This window comes from Panthera tigris, chromosome B2, assembly GCF_018350195.1.
Source record: "Panthera tigris isolate Pti1 chromosome B2, P.tigris_Pti1_mat1.1, whole genome shotgun sequence".
NCBI lineage: Eukaryota > Metazoa > Chordata > Mammalia > Carnivora > Felidae > Panthera > Panthera tigris.
This window is the reverse complement of record NC_056664.1, coordinates 57,999,048-58,020,117: the sequence shown is the minus strand read 5'-3', so window position 1 is coordinate 58,020,117 and position 21,070 is coordinate 57,999,048. Positions and strand designations below refer to the sequence as shown.

At 35.5% G+C, this 21,070-nt stretch overlaps 1 protein-coding gene and 1 long non-coding RNA gene across 2 annotated transcripts in view; one reads left to right on the top strand and one right to left on the bottom strand.

Moving 5' to 3' along the window:
• Positions 1-21,070, top strand: part of EYS (eyes shut homolog) — a 1,764,056-nt gene that overhangs the window by 1,012,150 nt on the left and 730,836 nt on the right. Inside the window, 2 exon segments of the mRNA XM_042986616.1 lie at positions 100-1,435; positions 1,437-1,849. Of these exon segments, the coding sequence (XP_042842550.1) occupies positions 100-1,435; positions 1,437-1,849 (1,749 nt within the window).
• Positions 15,141-19,309, bottom strand: LOC122238660. Its single transcript, XR_006217700.1, has 3 exons — positions 19,156-19,309; positions 16,597-16,636; positions 15,141-15,348 (listed from the first exon to the last, which is right to left on the bottom strand). It is a non-coding gene; the product is annotated as an uncharacterized LOC122238660 (long non-coding RNA).

Genomic DNA, 21,070 nt, shown 5'->3' with positions numbered 1-21,070 from the left:
GAGGCAGTGCAATTTGCAGAAGACTCAGCCCAGGGCCAAAGTTGTTCATTTTTAATTCACTTTTCTGATTCTCTTTTTGTTTCTTTTTCCTCTTTGAAGGTCCAAAACAGACAGACATTATCAAGCATGATGTTCTCCCAACTACTATTTTAGCAACATTAAGCATTGGCATATCTTTTGAAAGCTATTTACTCAAAGAACTGATTTCCACTAGAGAGCTTTCAGCAAAACGCAGTATTCCTTCTTCCACAGATGTTTCCTCTTCTCAATTTCTGAATTTTGGTGTTCATGACTCAGCACAAATTGTCTGGGGCAAAACGTCTGTATCACATATGCCTATCCAAACTTGAGCAGCCACAGCAGGATACTTTTTCCCCAGTATGGAAGACAGGACCCCATTTATCATTTCTTCTTTCATGCCAGATTTTATTTTTCCTACAGAATCTTTATTATTTGTGAACAATGAGACTATTGCCTTAACTACTACCACAGTGAGTTCAGTAATTACTGGCATTCCAGGAGCAGATATTAAGTTAAAGAGGCACTCATTACTCTCCCATGGATTCCTGCTCACAACCACTTCTACAAGTGTACCTCCAGTTGTTTCTACGGGGGCTCAAGAGGATATTGAAGAATTTTCAGCTGTTTCCCTAATTTCAAGAAGAGAGTACTGGAGATTGCTGAGCTCCTCAATGTCTCCCCTTTCTCCTGCTAAGATAATTATATCTAAACAGGTAGCCATCTTAAACTCATCAACTCTGCACCAATTCACTACACAAGCCTCCATTCCCAGTGAATACCAGGTTATTACTGAAGCATCTAGCAACCAGAGACTCACAAACATCAAATCACAGGCTGCTGATTCTTTAAGTGAATTAAGCCAAACATGTGCAACATGTTCTATGACTGAAATAAAATCCTCTCATGAATTCTCAGATCAAGTTTTGCATAGAAAACAGTCCCACTTTTATGAGACATTCTGGATGAACTCAGCGATACCAGCCAGCTGGTATGCACTAATGGGAATTCAGACTATCACTTCTGGGCATCCATTGTCTTATGCTACTGAAATAACGCCATCAGTGGCATTCACAGAACTGTCATCTTTATTTCCTTCTAAAAAGAGTACAAAAAGAAGGATTTTATCCTCATCCTTGGAAGAATCCATTACCCTATCAAGTAATTTGGATGTTAATTTATGTTTATTTAAGAGTTATTTATCCATTGTCCCTTTACAAAGTGTCTCTTCAGCCTTGATGATTTCTGATTTGACTTCAAAACTGACTACTGATGATCCTTCTGTGTCAGAGAACATTTTAAAACTATTGACAATAGGACAACATGGTATAACCATGGGCCCCACTGAGATACTGAATCAAGACAATTTATTGGGTATGCGAGAGAGTAAAGGATCTCATAATCAGTTCAAACTTCACACACGACAGTTCTCTAGATTTTGAATTAAATTTACAAAATCATCCAAAAACTATATATTCAGGTGACTTCAAAAACAACCTGCCACCTTATATAGACTCTGTGTCTGACTTTTCAGAGGTAACCTCTAATATCGCATTTTATGCAGTTTCAGGAACTCAGTCATATCCAATACAGGCCTCTTTTCCCTTGTCTGTTCTTGCGCCAGGTTGGACATATTATACAGATTATCTGACCTTAACATCTGATTTAAAAGAAGAGCTTACAACTTCTTCAGAGTGGCCCAAATGGGAACTTCAGCCTAGTGTGCGTGATTGGGAATCTTCTGCTGCAAGCCAGAGGCTTTCCATCACTAGTTCGCTTACTTTGTCTTCACTGGAGTTCATTCCAACACCTCTTCAGCTGACGATTTCTGGTGAGTTTCTCAGTTTCAGTTCAGTAAACTTTTGGAAATGAGTTTCTTTTCTATAGTGAAGAAAGAGCCTGTCGTGGTCACCAGGTGCTCTAAACAGCCTCTTTGTAATCAGGGTAGCAGCAAGTTCAATGTGGATGGCACCTTGCTGTTGTACCTGACACAGATGTTTATTCTTTATGCACTGCCACAAAGGCTACCAGATCAATACAGGAGTATGTTGGAGACAGCTACACTGCTGGCAAGCAATCAGAAACTGAACTAGTTCAATTCATTACAATAGATCTTTCAAAGTTTAGGAATAACTTTTATTATTCTCATTTCTTGAAATAGAATCTTTGTCAGGTGGAACACAATATAACATGCACTTTCTAACATTTTTTTTTCAGTGCTGGTATTTTTTTTTTAACGGGAAGATGAAGCAATCAAGGGAACTTTATTGAGTGTTGCCATTCTACATAGCGTGGTTTATCATTATTTAATGCAAAGCTGTGATGCTTTCATTATGTATAACTCAGAATGTAAATGAAACTCATGACCTTTACTTAACAAAAAAAAATATAAAAATTGACACAACATAGTATCCCATGTGTAAATTTAAATTCAGTCTTGAAATAATTAATGAAAAGCAACTTTTCTTAGATAGCTATTCTTACTTTAAAGCATTTTAGAAATTATTAGTCTCCTCTACCCTTGTAATTACTGTCAAATCGGGAAACATGCAGAAAAAAAAACCTTCAATAATTATATTTAGCAGAAAGAGAAGGTATTTTCATTATTTAAAGAAGTTCTATCTTGTGGAATTTCAAGTGTAATTGTGGTTGTGAAGTTGATTTCCCCTCAATAAGAAATGTATAGGTTTCATGTGTTATATATGTATATTTGTAGATTTTGTGTGTATGATTCAGAAGAATCACATATCAGTGTTTAAAATGTTTAGGTGTGTAATTTGTGGCTGGCAACTCAATAATACAAAAGACCAAATCTTATATTTGGTATGTGTAGTGTGAAATGTTTCTAAAAATAACATAAATTTTAATTACAAATTTAAATGTAGTATTTTCCGTGTGCTTTTACAAGACAATAGCTTGTTGTATAACTGTTAAGAATCATCAGTAATACCTAATACATCACTTCTCGCATATAAGGTTCTTAACAAATTCAGCAGAGTTACATCTTCTCCTCTCATACAGTTAGTCCCATAGCTATCCCTCGAAAATAATCAGGACACAAATTCTCCATTTCCAGGAAATAAAACCCTAAGTTTGCCTTTATGAGCAAAACTTTCTCACATTCCATTTTTCCCATTCCCTCATTCCAACTTCAAACACTCTTTGGTGATTTTAATCTTTTCCAATTTGCCTATTCTTCTTCTAGTTTCCCTTGCCTTCCTAAATATTTTAGACATGTTAATCAATAATTTACAAGGCACTTGCCAGCATTTTCCAGTATGTTCATCCACTGTGTTGACCAGGGTCATATCAGGGAATAGATAGCACATTCCAGTTGAGTACTTGGGAGAATTTACAAAAAAAAAAAAAAAATTATTTACAAAGATATGGGTAGAGATAGTAGGATTCTGAAGGGACTAGTAACAGCAGAATGTCATCATTACCTTGAGTCCTGAAGGGACAAAGGAAAGAGCAGTCATCAAGACCCAGAAAGAGGAAAGCTACCAGTTCATAGAAGCTATGGCATGTTGGGAGAGAATATAGGCAATACAGTGCAAACCAATCAGGAGTAGACCAGGAGATATATACCCAGCTTCATTCTCCTCTTGTCTTTTAGTCACTTGCAGGTTCTCCCCATTGGCCAAACCAATCCAGTAGCTGAAAATGATCTTTAAAAACATAACTACACATCTGAAATAATCTCTTCATATAAAGAAAAGGTAGGGTAAGCCATAGTAGAATGGCCTGCCATGCTAAAATCTTGACTGCATTCCAAGCTCCATGACACTGCCGAAATGTAGAATAAGCATGTAACTGATAAGGGGAGGATTCATTTGTATGTTTCTAAAGTGAACCATTGAGTATTACTACTTCCTCTCTACATGCTACTTCCATACTAGGAAAGTATAAAAGGTAGAAAGCTTGTAACTCTGGGGTCCCTCACAGCTCCTAGATGGGTGAGAGAAAAATAACACTCCAAGAAAGCTTTATGATGAACAAAGTGAGGCATCATGGAGCTATGTCTATCAATATGCTTTTTAGGGTTTGGTGTAACTTTTAAAGTATATGATTGCTAGTTCTAAAATATGACATCTATCAATCTGAAGTTCTCTTTGTCAGTGGTCTGCTAAACCAAACCAGTCTTTATGGTTTGGTTTAGTTTATGAAGCAAATGAAGTTTAAGAGGAAAAAAAAATGGAGGCACTTGGCTGGCTCAGTCAGTAGAACACACAACTTTTGATCTTGGGGTGATGAGTATGAGCCCCGTGTTGGTCTTAGAGATTACTTATGGAAATATAAAAATTATTTTAAAAATAGAGAAAAAAAGAACATTCTCTAGCAGTTTGGTATTATGTTCCTATAGCAATATGACTCTCTATTGTTTCTACTAGTTCAGAAGGATTTAAGAGACAATAGTCAGAGCCTCCTGATCCAAATATTCTCTAATAGCAATGAATAACAAAAATAGAACAAAAATGAAAATTTATATGGGTTCCATTTATTCCATCCAGAGTTGTAAAATTCTAAATTAAAAAAGTTCAATACAATATTAGTAAATTTCTAAAAAATGACAATGGGATATTTTCTCTGGGAATAAAAGGGTCAGTCAAAGAAAGACATTTAATAATATAATTTACCCCATGGGATCTTAGATGAAAAGATATTGACAATCAATTTATAATTTGCTAAAGTTACTTAGTTTTTCTTTCCATTTTTCCCTACCTAAGGGATTTACATTATCTTCAAATCTTTTCAATATCTATTATGATTTTCAAAGATAACAAAATATAAATAGCTTACAACAATATTCAATACCATTTTTAAAAAATGTTTTCTTATTTAGAGAGGATGGGGAGGAGCAGAGAGAGAGAGAGGTGGAGAGAGAATCTCCAGCAGGCTCCACGCTGTTAGTGCAGAGCCCAACATAGGGCTTAATCTCACCAACTGTGAGATCATGACCTGAGCCGAAATCAAGAGCCAGATGCTTAACTGACTCAGCCACCGATGCCATTCTTAAAGTTGAAACATAAGAGGTAATTCCATTAAACTCATAAGTCAAAATGCCTTATATGTGTATGTGCACATATTTCTTACATACCATTTAGAAAATCTAATAGAAAATACATTAAGTAACCAAAGTAAATGAGATATGACATCTTTATTTGAGTTCTCAAAAATGTGAGCCCTTAATACTAAAGAAACACTACATTTGAAAAGTATAAAGCAATTTCAAAAAAATTCAAATGCAATAATATAATGGAACTTGATCAAGTCATTTAAAATTTTTTTAATGTTTATTTATTTTTGAGAGGGAGAGTGAGACAGAGCATGAGCGGGGGAGGGCCAGAGAGAGGGAGACACAATCTGAAGCAGGCTCCAGGCTCTGAGCTGTCAGCACAGAGCTTGACGTGGGGCTCAAACCACGAACCGTGAGAACATGACCTGAGCCAAAGTTGGACGCCTAACCGAGCCACCCCGGTGCCCCTGATCAAGTCATTTTAAAGTCGAAGAGCATAGCCAGCAAAATGTTGAATAGAAATGGTACTAAGAGCATTTTATGTTTAGGAAATATATTGAAATAAATTATAATAAAATATAGTATTATTAAATGGATGCAAATAAAAGGAAATAGAATAAAAAGTCCAGATACATATGTTAGATTACATAAGATTACATACAAAGAAGAGATTTGATAGATTTTCATATTCACTAACTTGTGTTGATGCATTCTGTTATTTTGAAAACTCTTCCTCTATACCCTTATAGCAGATAACCTCTATGAGAACTAACTAGATAATGTTACAAAATAAAACATTAAATAATCCAAATAAAATATAAGTTAATATTTATTTTGCCTCTAACAGGAAATTTTTAAGCCTAAAAGTAAAAATAGAAAATTATAAATAAAATGTTGATAGTACATTTTATGGTAGAATAAGTAAAATTAATACCTTTCTATGCTAAAAATGGTCATAAACATAGTTAAAGCAAATATATAGAAAAATGTGTTGCCTCATAACTATACATGGTTATAAATACCCTTTCAAATCAGAGGAAAAGCTGACCACTCAAATAGTAAAACAATTTGCTGTATACAGACAGTAAAACGATATTTAAAAATCATCAGAAGCAACTGAAGATATCACATTTAATAATTTTTTTAATGTTTGTATATTTTTGAGAGACAGAGAGACACAGAGCATGAGCAGGGGAGGGGCAGAGAGAGAGGGAGACACAGAATCACGCAGGCTCCAGACTCTGAGCTGTCAGCACAGAGCCCAACGCGGGGCTCAAACTCATGAGCTGTGAGATATGATCTGAGGTGAAGTTGTATGCTTAACCGACTAAGCCACCCAGGTACCCTGAAGATAACACATTTAAAATGAGACACGAATTTTATCCATTAGCCAGTGTTTTATTATTATTTTTTTCAATTGTAATACTATTTGTGAAGATATACCATTCTATTGGTGGGGAAGTAAGTTGGCACCATGCTTCTGGAGAATCATTTTCCACCAGAAATTTTAAAAGTTTTAAAATAACAGTCTTTGGGTACCTGGGTGGCTCAGTCAGTTGAGCATCTGACTCTTGATTTCAGCTCAGATCATGATCACAGTTTGTGAGATCCAGCCCTGCATCTGGCTCTGCACTGGCAGCATGGAGCCTGCTTGAGATTCTCTCTCTCCCTCTCACTCTGCCCCTCCCCCATGCTCACTCTCTCTGTCTTTCTCTCTCTCTCTCAAAATAAATAAGCACTTTTTAAAAATAAAATAACATCTCAATTTTAGAAAATTATTATTGATATACCAAAGTTATGTTATTAAATGCTATTAAAATAATAAATATCTGGAAAGAAATGTGCACTATAATGGTGGGTTTTTTAAATAAATCTTGGCATGGAAAATTGTTCCTTTAATACTATTAAGCTGAAGTTATAAAATCATACATACAACATATTTGCAAATACATGTGTACATGGATACCACACATATGCATACAAGGGATCCTTCCAAAACATTAATATTGCTTCCAATATTTATTTTCATTTTCTAAAAGTTTCATACTTATTATATATTTTTATAATCAATAAAACATTTTTGTAAATATTTGTGCATAGTGAGAAATAAAGAATATTTCAGAAAATATATTTAATTATTTATTATATCAAAAAAATCAAGTTTTTATGAGAATTTACAATTATCCACATAAGGATAGAAAAATCATTGATAATTAGCATTATTAGAGTGAAAAATCATTTAAAAATGATAAAATATTTTTCTGAAGTAACACAGCAATCTTATGTTCAAATATTCCATCCACATACTTTAAACTAAATTACTATGTACATGTTGAAATCATTAGGTATATTTCTTCAGCATTCTTTACTTTTTAGTAAAATGAGGAAAAAATGGAATGGAATTAATCACATCATTTTATTCGATATTCACATATATTTCAACTGACTACTTTGTGACAAACAGCAGGAACTGTTGTAACTTGTTTGGTTGCTTACCTGTTGCTTTGGACCTGCCACTCAGATATGCCCTTTTATTTTTTTAAATGCTTATTTATTTTGAGAGAAAGAGAATGGGAGGGAGGGACAAAGAGAGAGGGAGAGAGAGAATCCCAAGCAGGCTCTGAGAGTGTGGACAGTGCGAAGCCTGACACACGGGGCTCATACTCACAAACCACAAGCCCATGACCTGACCCAAATCAAGAGTCGGATGCTTAACCAACTGAGCCACCCAGGTGCCCCAATAAATTTTCCTTTTGGTGAAACTACTAAGAACCAAAAGAGATGTCCCCCTTTAGCTAAAACATGAGACCACCTACTTTACCTCCCCAAGTTACTGCAAGTTTATTGCGGAAGGAACCACTCTAGACCCTGTCCCTTGTGGTAAAGGAAGTATGTGCATAGTAAGCAAAAGCTTCTGTCACAACACCTAATAGTCACTTTTGTTCTATTTACTTGCAGTCTGTAAAACATCCCATTTAGAATTGACCCATTAATGCATACAACTGGTTCTGCAGGTCAAACTATATCTGCTGAAACTAGCACACAGATTTTAATCAGAAGTAAAATCCTGACATTTTGTTTCCTGTATATCTCTCAGTATCATTCACAAAGGAATGCCTGTGCTTTTTTTGCTAGTTTGCAGTATTCAAGACTGTTCATTATTGGGCGCCTGGATGGCTTAGTCGGTTGAGCGTCTGGCTCCTGATTTGGGCTCGGTCAAGATCTCACAGTTTGTGGGTTCGTGCCCTGGACTGGGCTCTGCACTGACAGTGTGGAGCCTGCTTGGGATTCTCTCTTTCTGCCTCTTTACCTCTCTCACTCTGTCTCTCTCTCTCTCTCTCTCAAAATAAATTAAAAAAAAGACTATTGATTATTTGTACTTAATTCCCACTTATCACTAAAATGAATACTAATATCAATGTCATATGCAAAACATAGTAGAGTAATATAGTTAATAATACAGATTTTTTTTTTCCATGCGTGTTACAATTCTTTGGTTTCAAAACACTTTCACCTTTGTTGTTGAATCACAGTAGTATGTGACCTTGGGAAAATTCTTAGTGTAGACCAGAGATTGGCAAGGTATTACATACAGGTCAAATTTGGCCCATCATTTGTTTTTATAAAGAGTTTTACTGGAACACAGCGCTACCTATTGGTTGCATACTGTCTATGACTGATTTCATACTATGACAGCAAAGTTGAGTAGTTGTGATGGAGGCAAAGGTAGAATACTTACTAACTTGTCCTTTACAGAAGTTTGATAATTCCTGGAGTAGCAATATGTGTGAGGTGTTTATAATTCTCAGGTTAGTATATTTTACTTTTTTGACCAACGAGTAAATATCAGCCTTAAATAGACTCAGAAAAGTTCATATTTCAGACCTGATTAACTCTTATTATGCTACCCCTGTCTTCTGTACTATGCTGACAGAGCCACAGACTATGGTCAATACCCACAATCTCTTTGCGAATCTCTCAGCTCTGTGTCCAGGGCTGCTTTCAGGGGTGTAAACTGTGCAGTCACAAATGCCCTATACTCAAAAGGACCCTACACTTGATAGAGCCATACTATACTTCATGGTATACTTCAAAGGAAGTACAAAGTAAGGATATTATGGAACACATCTGGTTCCAGATGGTATTAGAATATGCATGTAGTATAATGATTAAGCATCCAGATTTTTATTTTAGATCAGGTGATGATCTCACAGTTTGTGGGATCGAGCCCCACATCGAGGCTCATGTAGGGCTCTACCCTGTGAGTGTAGAGCGTGCTTGAGATTCTCTCTCTCCTCCCTCTGCCCCTACCCCTGCTCTTACACACACACACACTCTCTCTCTCTCAAAGTAAATAAAACATTTTTTAAAAAGAATATGCATGTAACAAGAAGAGGAATAAAAGCAGCTGAGTTTATGTCAATGTTTGGTCAATTTTTGCTAAGAAAAAAATGCATGTACTAGCTATGATATATGAATTATGTGAATTTGATGATGTCATTATAGAGTTAAATTCTCCTATATTTGCATTTAAAACAAGCATTGCATAATATAAAGATGAATGGTAAAATATATGCTAATAATTGAAAATCTTAAATTTTCTTAGAATGACCTTAAAGAGCAAGTAAAAAATACCATGAAAAGATGAAAAAGAGAACAAAAAAGAAAGAAAAAGCTTTTATTTTAGGACCTTTAATGGAACATTTGTCCTGCTTTTTTTCCCAAACAAAAGACCTGCATTTTCATTTTGCACTGGGTTCAACAAATTATGTACCTGGCACTGTCTGTGCTGAGGCTGTTCTGGAATTCCCTTCCCACCTCTGCCAACCAATTTAATGCACAGTTTCATGCTAACCATTTAACTTTAGAATCCCTTAGGGTCCATTCTTAGACTCCCTCCCTTCCTTTCTTTCCACACCCTTCACTCTTCTATTTTTTCAACTCTTATTTTTTTATTCCACAGTTTGTCATTGGAGATGTAGTACCTACACTCATGGCTTCAAATACATTCAGAGATACACTTTCTTCTATCTTTATACCAAAACATTTTGCATGTTAGCCCTTCAAAAACTTAAGATAAAATTTTTATCTCTCCAACACCACAACCTCCATCTCTCTCCCTACCTATGCTTTCTTCTCCATTGAATTATATCTCAGACATTAAATTTACATCTATGAAGATTTCCAAGCTTCAGTGTTAACTTTGCCAAAAGTACTATGAATTCTATCTACCAAGTTCTCTCACCCCGCCTCTTAGCTCATGATTATTACTCCAGTTTAAACTCTTACCATCTCTTTTGGACTAACGCAGCACTCTCTGAAATGGGTGACCTATTTCTAGTCTTTATTCTCTCTGGTCCCTCTTCCACATTACTTTCAAAGTTGTTTTTCTTATGTGATTTTCATTCCTCTTCTTATAAAGTTACAATGAATCTTCCTTTCCTATAGGAAGAGGTTTAAAACCCTAAGCATCCCAACTACAGTATTCAACCTCCATTCTCTGCCACCCATCCCTACACTGTTTTATGACTAACCACTTCTCAGTACTGTTGTACAGTTGCACAACTCTGCACTTTGGTGTTCATAGTGCTTCTCCCTAAATGCCCTCTGTTGGCCATTTTGTCAAATTCCTTTCCTGAGGCTCAAATCAAATGTCACCTCCTATTGTAAGACTTTTGTAAAAACAATTAAAAAATAATTTTTCCCATTATTTTTACTCCAATAGATCATTACACATAACTCAGTGTCACCTTGATTTGGGTCATTTTTTGTTCTGTTAGCTTCCCTCAATGTATTTATGCTCTTGCAGTACAAAAGCATGTGTTAATAGATATAATGCCTTATCCAAAGCTTTGCCATAATTGTAGAGATTCCAGGAAACAGTGTAAAATACCTATCTTAAAAAATGTCACAAATATTGTCATCAGTTTATTATAAGTTAGGGAGGCTTAGCTGTGAAGGCTGTTATGACTGAAGCAACATAAGCTGTGGGTGTGTGGAAGCTGGGGTGGGGTCAGAGAAAATATCCTATGATTAAGAAATAAATATGGCTGAAGGGTCAGGACCCTAAGAAAGAAGCTGGGTCACTCAATACATAGTAATCTCAAGGAATTACCAATTTAATCACGATCAAGATGGCTTTGTATATGCAAGTGACTTGATACTAGGAGATTCTAGGCAACGAGGGAAACATGTAAAGATGGGGAGGTCATGGTTTATTTCTGGGTTATCAGCCAGCATAGAGCTTGATTCCAGATGTCCACAAAGGAGAATCCATTTAGAGAACAACTATCAGTTCTCAAGAAAGGATCTGGCACAGCTAACATTCAAGGCAGAGTATCACTTCTTCAGTGAGAATGAATGAAAGATGGGCATTTGATGTTCCAAGCAGAGGATGTAAGCAGCCTAAATAATCTAATCCTGTAATCCAGCTAATGTTATAATAAGGTTTACAGAGGACAGTCACAGGAAGGAAACAATTTGGGCAAGAAACCACACATATATTCAGTGGACATTTCTGGATATTAGGGAAATGAAGACAAAGACAAAATCCCTTGTTTCTAGGATAATTATAATAATAGCAGCCACCATTTATTCAATACCACTTAGTAACTAATACTGCCCTAGGGTTGAAAATCTAGTCCCTGCACAACTTTGCAGGGAAGAGACTACCTTGTCTCAGATCCCTCAGCTAATAAGTGCTTGAGTTGGGATTGAAATGTCAGGTTGCAAGATCTAGATATTATGAATTTTAAGGACAACTTATTGTTCAATGAAGGGAGTGAGGCTCTGCTTATTCTTCATGTCCTTTTGTCTTCACTGGCTCCCATGTTCCATGTTGGGACAGATCTCAGCTGAGCCTTCCAGTGAATGGCATCCCTCACTCCAGAGAGGCCAGGGAAGAATTGAGGAACACAAGGGAATGAGGGCTATGGTCTTTTGCCCATTGGTCAGACCTGTATCAATTCTGCCAGTAAGGAGAATTACTTCCCTCTACACAGAGCTAGTTTTTCTCATTTCTGTTTACTATCACCAATCACTTATACATAGGAACTTAAAAAAAAAAGATTATTTCTGTCACCTCCTAAATCTATTTATACTTGAAGCATATGGTGTAGTATGACAAGTTGTCACTTTTATGAACATCAATCAACAATATTTTGAGATGCTATTTTATGTCAATAAAGATATTATTCAAACCCCTTGACAGTGTTATTATCTATCTATCAGTGATTAGCATAACATATGCCCTCCTTAATAACCATATTTCACTCAGCAACACATTTTATTGAGGAAGCCCCATGTCCTGGACTCTATTTATGGTTTGAGTAATGCCCTACTAAAAATAACAGATGCTTCCTGCCCTCCTAGGGCTTAAGTTCAAGTGGTGAAAGACAAGAAATACTAAGCATAATAAACCTATATTTCTGTATGATATGGTGTATATAATAAAGTGTACAACTGGATATTTCTAATATATAAAGAGAGTATGTATGTGCATATGTATAACCTGTATGCTTAAAGTAAAAAAAATTGGAGCAGATTTGGAGGGGAGGGTATCACAAGTTCAGAGCTGGTGGGTAGAAGACAGTAGAATGGTCATGTTTGATCTTGCTGAGGAAGCCAAATTGAAGAAGATGAGAGCTGTGTAGATAGAAGAGGAAAAATATCCCACAAAGAGCAAATAGCCAATGCAGTGTTAAGGTAGGTGTGTGTTAGACATTGTCTGAGAACATCAGGAAAGCCAGTGTGATGGAGTCGGTAAGTAAGAGGGAGACAGATAGAAGATGAAGTCAGATAGAGAACAAGGCAGAATGAATAAAATCAGATTCCAAGAATTTTAGGCCATTTTAAGGACCCGTCTTGTATTATGAGAAACAAAATTATGCCAGAGGTTTAGGCAGAGAAGTGATATGATCTCAGTGATCACTCTGGCTGGACTGTGGAGAACTGATCGGTGGGTGAGGTGAGTGTGAGGCAGGCATAGAGGCAGGGAGACCAGTTAGAAGGCTAATGCCCGAGTCCAGATGAGAAATGACCATGGCTCAGTGCAAGTATCAGCAGTGAAGGCTTAGGAAATGCTCGGAATCTGGACATATTTTGAAGGTCAGGCCAACAGGATTTGCTAAAACATTGGATTAATTTTATTTATTTTGCAATCAGTTTTATTAAGCAGAGAGAAGTATCTTAAGCACCCTCTGAAGACAAATAAGGGGAAATTATGCAAACCAATTTTTCTAGACATGCTACAAATAGGTTTATCTGAAATTTTATCAACTATAAAGCTGTGTCTAACAGCAGCTCTATTGCAATGCAGAAGTCTGATAAGTTTATAATGACTTTCCTGATGATAGCCCTGAGGCACAGAAAGACCATATGACTTCTGCATCTACCATGAATTAACAAGTTATGTTCAGCATGAAATATACGTTTAGTGTTTTCTATTTAGACTTATTCTTGGAAATTTATTTGTGACTTCATGTTGAATGAAGGAACTCTCAATTAACCATAATATTTAATAATTCAGGTTCTCTGCACCCTGATCATATGATAGTATAACACATGTATGCTTTTGTGTTTATGTGTTTGTATGTGTGTGGACTTGGGTATGGATTTGTGTGTTTGTATGTCACAGGAATTCAAAATACAACAGAAGGACCTAATGATACAGTATGAACCATTGAGAGAGTAGATGGTAGAATTAGAAAATACTGAAAGAGAAGAAGACACAAGCTAAGGACATAAGATTTGATAACATTGACTCTGAAATTTTGTAACTGTGGTACAAATGCTGGGATTATGAATGTATGTTGATGAACAGTGTATTAGTTTTCTAAGGCTGCAATAACACTGGAGCACAAACTGGGTGCTTAAGACAAAAAATGTGTCATGTCACAGTTCTAAAATCTAGAAGTCTAAAAAAAGTGTTGGCAGAGTCATGCTCTCTCTAAAACCAACAGAAGTAAATTTTTCCCTGCTTCTTCCTGGCTTCTAGTGGTGGCTCTCCATCCTTAGTGTTCCTTGGCTTAATTATATCACTCCAGTTTCTGCCTTTGTTGTCACATGGCATTCTCTCTGTCTCGGCATTTTCCTGTAAGGATACCCTACCGCTCTAAAGCAAACTGTTGGTTCAGAGTCTTTATTCATTTTCTAGACTGTTTACCTATATCTGTAAAAACCTTGAGTTATACTATTGTATTTTCTGGTAATATGGAAGAAGACTGGAAGATGGACAAATCCTAGAATACCCAGTCTGTGACTTACAAGCTCTTTGGCTTTAGAAAAGTTATCTGTGTTAGCTCTATTGAGCATCTGTAAAATGGGACTACCACTAATTTTGTGGAGTAATTTTTGAGGGAATATATGAATAAGTATATAAATTCCTGTCAGAGAGTCACCTAAATGTTAGCTTCTCCCTAAACGTTTGTTTGTTTGTTTTTTTGTTTGTTTCACTCTTTAGTTTCTACACTACTCTCTCAACCACATTTAATACCTGTCTTGTCTTTAAACTTTGAATATTTGAAATCTAAATTTGGTATTTGCCCTGAATTTTATTCTTATATACTCTACTTTGACTTGTTCACTTACTGTTAACAAATTTACCTAATCTGACATTTGATTTCTGGACATAGCCACACTCTTGTGTCTCTCTTGGTTCCAAATGCATAGCTGTAGTTCGTTCAGGGATTTCTAACCCTTTCCTGGGTCTCTTTAATTCCTATTTATACTTTTTAATATGTACCAGTTACAGAAGATTCAATAGCTAAGGCTCTGAGGCAATCACTACCAGTTTCCCTGGAGTCCCTAAATTTCATATGGGAATCTGTCTTCCTTTCTTTGTCCTGCATTCACAAACTTGATAGTACACAGTGTCTAACCACTATACTCTCAGCTTTGAATTGCAAGATCTTTTAAGTATAGAAACCACATTATTTCCTATATTCCAATGGTATCTCTCTGCTCTTTCCCTTCCCTTTCCTCTGAATTTCCCATGACATTTTGCTTTCTAAGTACAATTTAAGACTGAAAAAAAAAAAAAAAACCAACAAGATATGGTTCAATCCATATTTGCAATGGATAAAATTCTGTATATGATTTGGGAACTTCAGATGGTAAGGTACAACTGTTTTGATTTAAGATTGTAATGTGCTATATTTTTCTATTTGATTTTTCAGTCTATGTTCTTTTGAGTGAAGTTGCTCTAGGTACCATTTCCCTTAGACTTTGGATAAATTTTTATTTACTCTAGTGTTTTTTCATCTCTTCTCTTGATGCCAGTGCTTCTGTCACTCCTTGCAGCAATGATGAGCATTCTATAATGGAAGGAAATAAAATAAAGTTGTATTTTATCATTTTGACAGCTGAAATCAATAAGAGTGAAATTTTGTTCTTTTAGACTATTTAATATTTATACCTGAAGGTATATAACTATCATTGTTTATACTTAAAAGGGCTTCTAAAAAAAAGCAATAGGGCCTACAAATAAAATTATATATTTTTCACAAACTGGAGAAGATACTTATTTTATTAACCCCACAGGCATTACCCCCCAATTTTATGCTCTTTTAATTTTTAAAAGCATAAGAGATAAGGGCATCTGAGTGGCTCAGTCAGTTAAGCATCAAAACTTATTGGTTTTGGCTCAGGTCATGACCTCTGACAGCGTGGAGCCTGATTAGGATTCTCTCTCCCTCTCTCTCTGCCCATCCTCCACTCACACTCTCAAACAAAATAAATAAACATTAAAATTTTTTTTTAAAAGCACAAGAGATAAATAGTGTCAGTTTTGATTCCACAGAGTCAGAGTGTAAACTGAAACATGCACGTTTTTAATTAATGCCCCATAGAAATTAGAATATCATTTTCCATAGTGTCCTTACTACAGTGTGGGGGTTTTGAATTTAGGCTGCATAGTCAAACCATCTAATTCTAAATCTACTTAGTAATGGTATGATCTTGGGAATACTTAACTACTCCCTGCCTCACGTTATTCCCTTTAAAATGGGAATAATAATCATAACCACTGCAGATAGCTCTTGTGAGGATTAAACTAGACCATGCATGTGCTGTGCTTAACAAAGGATCTGGAGGTAGTGAGCCTAGATAAATTGTAGTGGTCATTATTTTAACAGTACAATCAATAAAAGTGCAAAACAAATTCTCTGGACAACATTTAATCAAATTAAGAGAAAAAAAAATACATGGTGAAGAAAATCTGTCCACAGTTGGCATGGGAAAGAAAGTATATATATCTCCTGGTGTCCCCTACAGTGGCTGTGCTTCTCAACCCTGCTGGTATCATAGGGTCATAGCAAGGAGGACTAGGTGTCTAATACAAACACAGAAGATTGGAATGTTTCTTTCTGAGTCAACTGTATTTCAAGCCAGAGACTGTGGTAGACATTACTAATGATTAAAACAAACAAAATTAAGGAAATAATAGTTTGGAAAAAATATGTGACTTTCCAAATGAAAAGAATCTAGGAAAAATAAATTTCTAGTATAAACTAGAAAAGGCATTATTAGAAGTACCAGCCATTAAATAAGGAAGCAGGTATAACCTTTGTAGTGACAATTAATCAGCTCGTCTTATCCCCTCCCCTGTGAGAAAACAGAAACAAGAAAACAAATTATTTCTAAATCATCCCCACTTCTAATTCATCACCTAAATATCTTTTGCAGATTTTTATATAACGTTTACAGAATTTATATGCATATAAATTCAGTATTGTAAAAGATAGGGATTTTTGTTTTGTATAAATTATAATTTTTCTAAGAAACTTAAATGATTTTATTTGTATTTTATTACCTTGGTTCTTATTGTCTTTATTCCCTAGTGATAGAAATCAATATTAATCCATTTTTTCTGTTTAGTTTATTTAAAAAGGACATTTATGGAGAGGTTTCATTTTTTTTAAACGTTTATTTACTACTGAGAGAGACACAGAGAGTGAGCAGGAGAGGGGTAGAGAGAGGAGGAGACACAGAAGCCAAAGCAGGCTCCAGGCTCTAAGCCGTCAGCACAGAGCCGGACGCGGGGCTCGAACTCACAAACCGCGAGATCATGACCTGAGCTGAAGTCAGTCACCCAACCGACTGAGCCACCCAGGCGCCCCTGGAGAGGTTTCATTTTAATTCCAAGCCAAAAATTACTAAATCACAAGCAAAAAATTAAATTCATATTAATATTCTTTTATTTATTTTACCATATAGGCAATATCAAGACTCCAACTTTTATATAATAAATATTTGTGTGCCTAGATTTTGAACAGAACCATTAATAGTAAAGATAAAAGTAAAACACAAGATTATACTTTAGTATGTGTAACTTCTCTAGGATAGAACTAATGTTTAAACATAGTACAAGTTTTGGAGGAATTTTTTTTAAGTTATGTATAACTAGAGATGTGGGTAAGAGTAAACTTCTCAATGTGCTCTATGTGTCCAAATTTTAATAAGAATTATTAGCTTTTAATAAATGTGTAAGTAAAACTACATTTATTGGTTCTTGAAATTGACAAATTATTCTTCATGCCTTTTTATCAGTATCATTCTCATGAACAAAGAGCTATTTGACCCCTTTATCCCTTTATATATGATTCCTGTTTGAAGCTTTCTACTGAGTACTATCAATTTTTTTCTTCAAAAACTGCTTAACTGCTAATAACATATCAACCAAGCTAATATCCATGATTTAATGATGCTTTGAAATATTTTGTTTGCACCAAAGCATCTATTACCTTTCAAAGCTAACTTTGAGTTATTTCTTGGAGGAATTTATATCTTAGCACTTACAGATTTTCTAGAAAGGCAGATCTAGATTGAAATGGTAGACCTAAGTCTCCAGTCTCCTCACTTTGAAACTTGCCCTCATCCTGCATAATTAATTTCAATTGAATTCAAAGCAAATTTTCTCAAATACATTTTGATGTTTTTCTAAAAATGTTGGCATTTGAAATGGATTTAAGCTCCTTAGCATTTCTAATTTCTACTTGCCTTGGTATGAAATGAATTTAGGTAAGGAGATTGAAGAGGCATGAGTGTCCTAGGGAGAAAAATAATTGATTCCCATAAGGGAAATAAGTATTCTAGTCTACCTCCACACTTTACCTTTGGAAATGGCATTTTAAGCCAAGTTTTTAGTTCTTATGTCATCTATTGTATTTGCTAATTATTAAAATATTGTTATACTTTCAAGGAAGAACTTACATGCTTTTCAAATATTGTTACTTCACATACTTTTTGTTCAGAAAAAATGTAATTCTAAAAATAAGGAAAAAAATAGGAAACATCTGAAAACATAGTGAGGTTCCACTAATCTTCACACAACTATCATACCCTCTTTAGACCTGGTCACAATTAACTTGAGTCAACTACAGGGAAACTGGCATAAGTTATAAATTCAGTTCAAATTTGAGAATTAAAAAAAACACATTCGTATTAATTTATAGATCATGACAATGTGATTTGAAGACCAAATGAAGTCCAGGACCAGACCATGTAAGCCTCTAAAAATATTGGAAATATCACTTCTCATTTTTTTAACTCTTACTCTTTTTTCATGAGTAGAGAATCCCACACCTATGTTTTCTTCATTAAAAAAAATATCAACCCTGCTGTATGTCAACTTTAAATTCTCAAGCCTATCTGGGTGGCTGGCTGAAGCATGACAAGTCAAGGGAATTGGCATAAATGAAAGAGATCTCAGCTGAAAGATTAGATTCTGAGTTTTCAGATGCTAGGGAAGGAAAAGGGTTTTCACATAGCATGATGCCTTAATGATTTTTGTTTTACTGCTGTGTAACAAGTTACCACAATCTTGGTGGCTTTTAATAACACAAATGTAATACCTTACAGATTCTATAGGGTAGAGCCCAGGTACAGTGTGAATAGATTATTTGCTATGGTGCTGATTCCCATCTGGACTTCGGGTCCTTTTTCAACTTACTACTGAAGAATGAAGAATTCATTTACTGGCTCTTGTAGGACTGAGGTGCCTGTCTTCTCACTAGCTATCAGCTGGGTATAGCTCTCAGCTTCTAGTGGTCATTCTCAGGGTCATGCCCCATAACCCCCTATGTCAGTGAGAGAAAAACTCTCTGGCATCTAATCTGTCTCACCCTTTGAGTCTTTTTGACTTCCTCTTCTGCCACCAGTGGAAGAAACCTCTTTGATTTTAAGGGTTCATTTAATTACATTAGGCCCACATATATATTCTTCTCTTTCATAATAGCATAATCATAATCAGAGTGAGAGATTTTCATATTCACGGGACCTATCCACACTCAAGGGAGAAGATTATTCAAGAATTAGGGTCATTCGAAGGGTCATCTTATTATTCTGCCTCCAACACAGGATAATCCAGAAAACTGTGATGTCACAGTACAAAGGGGTAGATGGAAATCAAAAGACACAAGCAACAAGTAGATTTTCAGCTGATAAACCATTGTCGGTGTCCTACTTTCCTGGATCTAGTCTGGGAAAATAAATACAGACAGAAGTGGATTCTCAGTGTTCAGGCTGAGATCAGTATTTGAGTATTTATAAGTAAAAAAGGGGTAAGACATGAGAAGTGACCAGTGGCAGTGTTTGTGATTCTGACTCAGGGTAGCAGTTCCCAGAATAGGGCCAAGTGTGCCTCATGATTAAGTTATATGTTATTTAAAAACACTTTCAGCCATTTTCCTGAAAAACTAATGCATAAATATATTAAGTATTTTCCATGTGATAGGAGTAGGCTAAACACAGTGATTTTAACTTCTCAGTTTATCTTCCCAGAAATTCCTCAAGGTTCTGTGATAACCTAGAACAAGCAGAATAATAGTTGCTCTGTGATGGTGAGAACTTTTGCACAGTATCTTTACAAGGACCCTTCCTCTGTTCAGTTGTGTGCTTTTAATTATGTGTGATTGTCCATATGCCTTCAGCACACACTAGAAAATGAGCTGTTTAAAAACAAGACTTGGGGCACCTGGGTAGCTCAGTCAGTTAAGCGGCTGACTTCAGCTCATGATTTGTGAGTTCAAGCTCCACATCGGGTTCTGTGCTGACAGCTCAGAGCCTGAAGCCTGCTTCAGAGTCTGTGCCTCACTCTCTCTCTGTCCCTCCCCATTCATGCTCTCTTGCTGTCCCTCAAAAAATTAAAAAACAAAAAAATATATAAAAATAAAAAGCAAGATGTGTCTCATTTTTGTGTCCTTAGTATTGAGCACAGATGTATGTATTCAGTATAGATTTGATTCATTTTTTTTATATCTAAAAACATATTTTTGTGGTAAACTTTGTATGGCATGAAACTGGATTTATGTTTGGAAAGTTGAATTATATTCCAGTTCCCCTTAGATTATTCTGAGATTATGTGCAAGTTACTTCTTAGTGCCAGCCAGTAACCCCTACTTCTTCCTGTGACAAAGTGAAGACTTGAATAAGATTTTCTCTGATTTTAAACTTCTATGAGAAGTGAGTGTTGTATGTAAGCAATAAATAGCTAAATTCTATACCTGAAGCTAATCTTACACTGTATGTTAACTAACTGGAATTTAAATAAACACTTGAAAAACTAAAATAAAATAAGCTTCTATGAGCTGTTTTCTACATTATAAAATTGTTTTATTTTGACCTGTTTCAAATTGGAGTTTTCAACCTGACTCAAGTTTTAGAAATGTGATGAATGAAAACCAAATGGTCATTTTTCCAGTGCATCCCCTGTGTGGTTTGCTATTCATTGTTAGTACTTTTATTCAGATACAATGTGACATTAAAAAATAATTTCACCTGTTTAAAACAAATAACTTCTAACATGAAACTGGTAGTATTTTTGCCTTAGTTCATTTATCTTAAAATGTAATTGAAAAGTACCTGTGTTAAAGAGAAGTACTACTATTTGTTTACTATTCATTTCTTTCAGACACACAGCCAGCAATAGAAACACCCATACTTCTTTCTTCTGTCTCCTTAGAAATGGTTTCTATAGCAACCGAGTATATTGAGCTGGATACCCAAGGAATGCCACATAAGATTCTATGCCTTTATATT